The 5,886-nt window shown below is 36.4% G+C and overlaps 1 protein-coding gene across 6 annotated transcripts; it reads right to left on the reverse strand.

Annotated features, from left to right (window-relative positions):
- Nucleotides 1-473: 473 nt before the first annotated feature.
- Nucleotides 474-5,260, reverse strand: LOC148804080 (beta-galactosidase 8-like). 6 transcript variants are annotated; one of them, XM_088895037.1, is made up of 6 exons: nucleotides 4,986-5,260; nucleotides 3,327-3,431; nucleotides 3,101-3,188; nucleotides 2,815-2,933; nucleotides 1,213-1,374; nucleotides 474-876 (listed from the first exon to the last, which is right to left on the reverse strand). In XM_088895037.1, the coding sequence occupies exons 2-5, from the start codon at nucleotides 3,366-3,368 to the stop codon at nucleotides 1,264-1,266; spliced, it is 360 nt and encodes a 119-aa protein (XP_088751163.1). In that variant the 5' UTR covers nucleotides 3,369-3,431; nucleotides 4,986-5,260; the 3' UTR covers nucleotides 474-876; nucleotides 1,213-1,263. The 6 variants fall into 6 exon arrangements, 5 of the variants coding, with proteins under 5 accessions (XP_088751163.1, XP_088751165.1, XP_088751164.1 ...); XM_088895039.1 differs by lacking the exon at nucleotides 4,986-5,260 and adding an exon at nucleotides 4,347-4,529; XM_088895038.1 differs by lacking the exon at nucleotides 4,986-5,260 and adding an exon at nucleotides 4,337-4,529.
- Nucleotides 5,261-5,886: the final 626 nt, after the last annotated feature.

Genomic DNA, 5,886 nt, shown 5'->3' on the forward strand with positions numbered 1-5,886 from the left:
GTCTAGAATACAAAAACCTCCGTCCTATGGACCTGGTCCAACCATACATTTGCTAGCGGTTTTTAGAGAACCACCAGCTTATATAATGCACGGTGGTAGCTCAAACCGCTAGGACAGGTGGCCTTGACCGCCAGTTTAGTTATTGAGCGACGCCCTTGACCGCCGGCTTAGATTAATTTGTCACTTCCATAAACTGCCACCTTAGATAAATTTTGTAATCAAATCTGGCAGTTTTAACTGCTGGCTCAGACTATCTAATTAAACCACCGCCATTAATGTTTTATTTCGTCGAAGGTGGCAGTTTGGACCACTGGCGTCGACGTTATATAAACCGCCTGTCTAAGTGTAATGCTTTGCCAAAGGTGGCGGTTTGTTTGACCGTCGGCTTAGGTTTTTAATTTTTTTTTTAAATAAGAATTTCAGTTGACACCTACTGAAACCTAAAGTTTTACAAGTATCATTGCAGTAAAAAATAAAAAGGAAAAAAGAAACATTTATTCAAATAAGCATCCAGGAAAAAAGAAACATCTATTCAAATAAGTATCCAGGTATCAGTTTTGATAGCTCCCATACTTGGCCCAATAGGGTCAATATTGCTCCGGACAGTCCCTTCGAAAAGGACAGGTTCTTGAGGAATAATTCAATAGTGCGACCTGAGATGATGAAGACCTAGCTTGCAAATGTCGATCATATCAATAATAATTTTCCTTCCAGAAGGCTCCACCAGCCTGAATTGTGCTTGGACCAGAGTTGATTTTCCACTCCCAGTTCGGCCAACTACACCAGTCTTCTCTCCTCCACGAATGCTAATAGGACAGGTTCTAAATGTCTGCTTCTAAATTCTGCATTTTCATGATCAACTCCCCATGAGACCACCTACAGCACCAATAAGTGAAAGAGATTAGTTACAAGTTAAGGGATTAGAAAGGCTAGGGGCAGACCAAAGATATTTACTATCAAGGGATATTTCACTATCATGTTTAAAATGATAAAAAAGATATTTACTATCACATATTTCCAATTTATTCTACATGATAATGCTTTTCCAACCACACACTTCTTAATGCATGAGAATGCCATCGATGTCATTTGGTGAGGAAGGGCAAAATACCATTTGGTGCCCTTCCCATGTGTTGATATGAAGGAGAGAAGCATAGAAATGAAATACCAGATATGGCAGTGAAGTGTGAGTGTGTGCACATATTAACAAACCTTTGCAGTATTGAACACCACATTCTTGCAGTCTGGAAGGATGCTCACAGATCATGCAGGTAAAGTATATGAATTGCCATTGAAATTCACAGTTACAGCAGATTGGGTACCCACGTTGGCAAGAAAAGCAGCACATACCCCTGATGTTTTATAAACATGAGCCTGAAATGAGAATAAATCCATTTCAAGCAATCAAATAAAAGGAGAATTAGAAGATACTCCTCTATGATGAAAATAAGTAAGAGCATGTGGTTTAACTTTCATATTTTAAATTATTCTTTGTCGGTATTGGTATCTTATCTTATGCTTAAAATTCTAGTACTTTATCAACACCAGCATGTGAGAATTGAGGGACATAAGTAGATTTGTAATGACTCTGCATCCTCTGCTAGATATATGGTGCAAACATTGGATAACATATGCTGTGCAGAAATGTCATGAACTACAATGATCATAAAACGAAAGTCTTTCCTTTTCATAATTAGCTCTTTAATACATTCCTAAGGTCCAGATGTCTTTGGACCTAAATTCCCACAAAAAAAAGATTCCTTTTCTTGTGTGTGCTGGGAAGGGGTGGAGGGTGGGGGAGATAATCAGGCTTAAAGCAGATCCAGGCCAGAATATCACATTATAATCTGTCACAGATGTAATCAATAGTAATAATGACATCTTTGAGCTTAAGGGGAAAAGAATTAGGGAAAGTTGACTTTGTTTGGAGGAGCACCGGACCCAAGGCTCATTTAATGTTTCAGTGTACTAGTTATCTTGACTTGATTTGATGGCTATGCAAGATGTATATCCTAGTCAATGTAATAGCTCCCATGACAATATATAAGGAGAGAGATAGAACATAAAAAACTATCCACCATATGATTCATACCTCAGAATACCAACAAAGTAATCCAATAAACTGAAAAAAAAGACAGAAAATTCACCAGGCACCAAGTATTCAAGGTTTATAAAGGGTCATTACCCAATGTTAGTGATGACTATCTAGGGTCTTGGGAGGGGTAGGCTGGTATGAACCTACCCTCTGGCACTTTTTTGCATAAAGTGGCTGCTATCATAGCCAAACCTGCTTTCTTATGCTTGCCATTTTCCATCCCAATATTTTACCATTACACCAAGCAATGGCCCCTAGGCACCAAATATTCAAGGTTTGACCTTAATAAACCTAGTTGTATTTTCCAGGTGAAAATTATACAGAAATGCAACTTAAATCTAATCAATTTAGGTGAGCAGAATAATAGATCTTGTGATTAATGTTTACCTGTTATTGTCTTACTCAAAATATAGATAAAGAGAAATTCTACCTGGATCGACTGGATGGCCTATTGATGGAATTATGGAGAAAACTGCATGCTTGTATGCCAAGTATTTAAAACACAAAACATCTCATCCAGAGGCTATCTTATTTATTTTTTGTTTCTAATTTCTTACATACAAGAAAAAAGAGACATCTTCTAAGAGGACTCGAGATTAATTTTACTTGCCAACCAAATAATAGAAATCTATGCATAAGCAGTTTGGCTATCTATACATTGAAATTACTTAAGATAGCTATACTTTTTAGTAATAATTAAAAGTTAACAAGGGCTATACCTCCAAATTTGGACCAAGAGAAGTGAATGTTGGATTAGTGGCTATTAGCACTTCTTCACAAAGTTTAATGGCCTTGTGCAAGTCTTTTAGGTGGCCCCATTTTGGCTGTCTAACCAATCCTGCAGTAAAGACAAGAAAAAAGAGAGAGAAAGTCTTTTAGAAAATATGTCATCTTATAGATATTATATCAACAGACACTTACATATTGTTATATCACTGTTTTCACAGAGAACAACCTAAAGTGTACCATCTCAGAGTCCAATTTATGAACATATAGCAAGCTTACCATATTCATCAATTAGAGAGTCATAATCATAACTAGTTGCAATGAAGGGTCCACCAGTAGTTTGACCAAAATTGGTCCCACCATGGTACTATGCAAGAAAAAGAAACAAATATTGGTACAAAAAGTATCAGTCCATAAATTCTTCTCAGTTCAAAATTCTAAGTTCATAATAAGTCAAGTAGTTCTCAAGGAAATTTTTGTGAAGGTATAAATTTTCAAAGTGTACCATATAGTAATTATGAAATGTTCCACCTCGTTGGAAAATCATGCAACAGCAAATGCAAGGTCCTCTACTGGTTTGTATGGCACAGAATCACCAAAGGAAAGAAACCTAACATTGCAAATAATTCAAATAATTTCATGTGAAGAAAAGGAAAATGATCATTGCAGAACCAACTGTTATTTAAATTAAATAACTGGTTCAACTAAGAAAAATATTGTTAGAATCTAGAAGCAAACACCTTACTGAAACAACTGGCTCAAAGAGTAATTAGAACCAACTGGCTCAAATAAGAAATAAGCTGAACCTTTTTTTTAAAAGAGTAATTGTTTTAAGAAACAAAACAGCCAGTAGTTTTTCATGCCTCAAAGAACATCCCAAAAGCCATAGGGCAACCAGTAGACTTATAGTGTCATAATAAACTGACCTAACAAGCAGAGAGTATGCAAACCAAGCTCAGGGGGAGGAACTTCAGAAGTATGATGTACATACAAGTATTTACATGATATTTGCCTTACTGAAACTTGGACTCCCTTAGGATTTAGGAAGGCAGATATCCATACCAGAAAGACCATTAGCAGAGTACATTACAAAAGCATTTAATGAGCCCTGAACTGGATTCATTTGAATATCACATTCATCAAACCAGTAATAGAAAAAACAAAAGATTGTAATTACATACACTGAGGCCCACTCCTTAGGTACCACTATCACAAGTTTACAATGCCTCAATTCGATTTAAAGAACTTGAACTTAAGCCCATTGTTCACGATACTCCAAACACCCCCAATACTGAAAGCTAAGCAGAAAGCAATTCCTAGCCACCCAAGTGTCCAATTGAAGTACCAATTAAAGTTGAACTTTTGGGGTTTCTTTATGAGAACCCACATGAAGCAAGGGTAAGCAAAGGTGACAGGAAGAGTAAGTCCTCCCAACAGACCAGCAAGGCTGGAAAGGAAAGGGAGTGCCACTCCAATGAAAAAAGAGATGAATTAATCCATAGAAAACTTGGAAACCTGATCGCACCCAAATTGAGAAAGGGTGGTTAATTGGTACGGCCTGTGTACCCTGCTTCAAAACTTTCAAACAGGCATGGAGTATATCTGGAAGCTACTCAGGCAATTGAACACAACTAAGAGGAAAGTTGTTGCAAGAAGTCCTCGTGGAATGCCATGATTATGAAATGCATACAAGGCACCCGGAATCCCTCTTGATTAACAATAATCAGACAGAGGATTGAAATTCAGTACCAATCACAGACACATAGACAACCATAAGCAGCATCAAAATACTTGTATATACATCATGTAAATACTTGCACATGAAAAGACAGAGATATCTGCCTTCCTAAATCCTAAGGGAGTCCAAGTTTATTTGGAATACTTGTAAATTCTTGTATGTACTTGTATGGATATCTGCCTTACTGAAACTATTTGGAGTCCAAGTTTCAGAAGTATGGTGTACATACAAGTATTTACAAATATTATGAAAAGACATAGATATATGCCTTACTGAAACTATTTAGAGTCCAAGTTTTAATAATGAATGGTATGGATACTGTTTCACCATAGAGGTAGAGCTGCAAATCATAAGAAGACAGGGGAGGAACTTCAGAATAATGCAAGAGTGGGAAAACACATTTTAAAAAGCACAAAGGAACTCTACCTCATCTTCCACTTTACATTGTAGCTATGTAAAGTGATCTATGTATCCAGTTCCCTCCAATAGCACTTCCAATTGTTTTGTTTTACTGCACTACCATCAAATATAGAAAACCATGAGGAAGAACCTAAGAGTGGTAAGCATGTCATAGAAGCTCCCAAAAATAACAATTTTATGCTTGTATAATACCTGTAGCATATAAAAAAATAAAAATAAGAACAATCAACTAGGAGAAGTGGCCATCATCATTCAAGTAGGGATTTTTTAATTCAAAGGAAGTTGACCACCAGTCACTCAAGAGAAAAAGAAATAGAACTACACCTCCAAAAAGATAACTCTAACAACTAAATATCAAAACAACCATTGATCAACCATGCACAAAGATCAAAAAACGACATACTTGGAATTCGTAAGGCATTATACAACCAAAAATATTATTTAATTATTTTCCAGTGATACAATAAAATTCATTGACTCTAACTTTAGTCAAAATCGTCTTCACCATTATCTTCAAAATTAATGACATCACTGTCAATGTCAATGTCCCCATCATTATTGTTAGCATCATCGGACTCAATATAATCTTCATCTTCTTCACCCACTCCAATTGATTGTATGGAATCATATGCTTGCTCAATTTCTATGCCAGGTGCATCTGTTCTATCCCAACTAACATCATCACCACTTAATGAGACATTGTCTGCTAATTTTTGCACACTATGAGGCTCATCTCGTATATCACCATCATCTTCATTCACATTAACATCCCCACGCGTATCATATAAGTTTCTAGGCTTTGTCTTGACAACAACATGCCAATTTCAGTTAATGGGATCTTGGACATAGAATACTTGTTCTAACTGAAAGGCTAAAACAAATGGTTCATCTGCACGCAACAGATGAT

Source organism: Nelumbo nucifera, chromosome 1 (genome assembly GCF_055504915.1).
Source record: "Nelumbo nucifera cultivar China Antique chromosome 1, China Antique-T2T, whole genome shotgun sequence".
In the NCBI taxonomy this organism is placed as follows: Eukaryota; Viridiplantae; Streptophyta; class Magnoliopsida; order Proteales; family Nelumbonaceae; genus Nelumbo; species Nelumbo nucifera.

Bases quoted from the DNA above. Each gene is read 5' to 3' on its own strand.
- LOC148804080 (XM_088895037.1), bottom strand. From the start codon at position 3,368: ATGATTTTCCAACGAGGTGGAACATTTCATAATTACTATATG. The intron at 3,189-3,326 runs GTACACTTTGAA...TTTCTTGCATAG, and splicing joins CATTTCATAATTACTATATG to TACCATGGTGGGACCAATTT. The intron at 1,375-2,814 runs GTATAGCCCTTG...TTCTCATTTCAG, and splicing joins CTCTTGGTCCAAATTTGGAG to GCTCATGTTTATAAAACATC.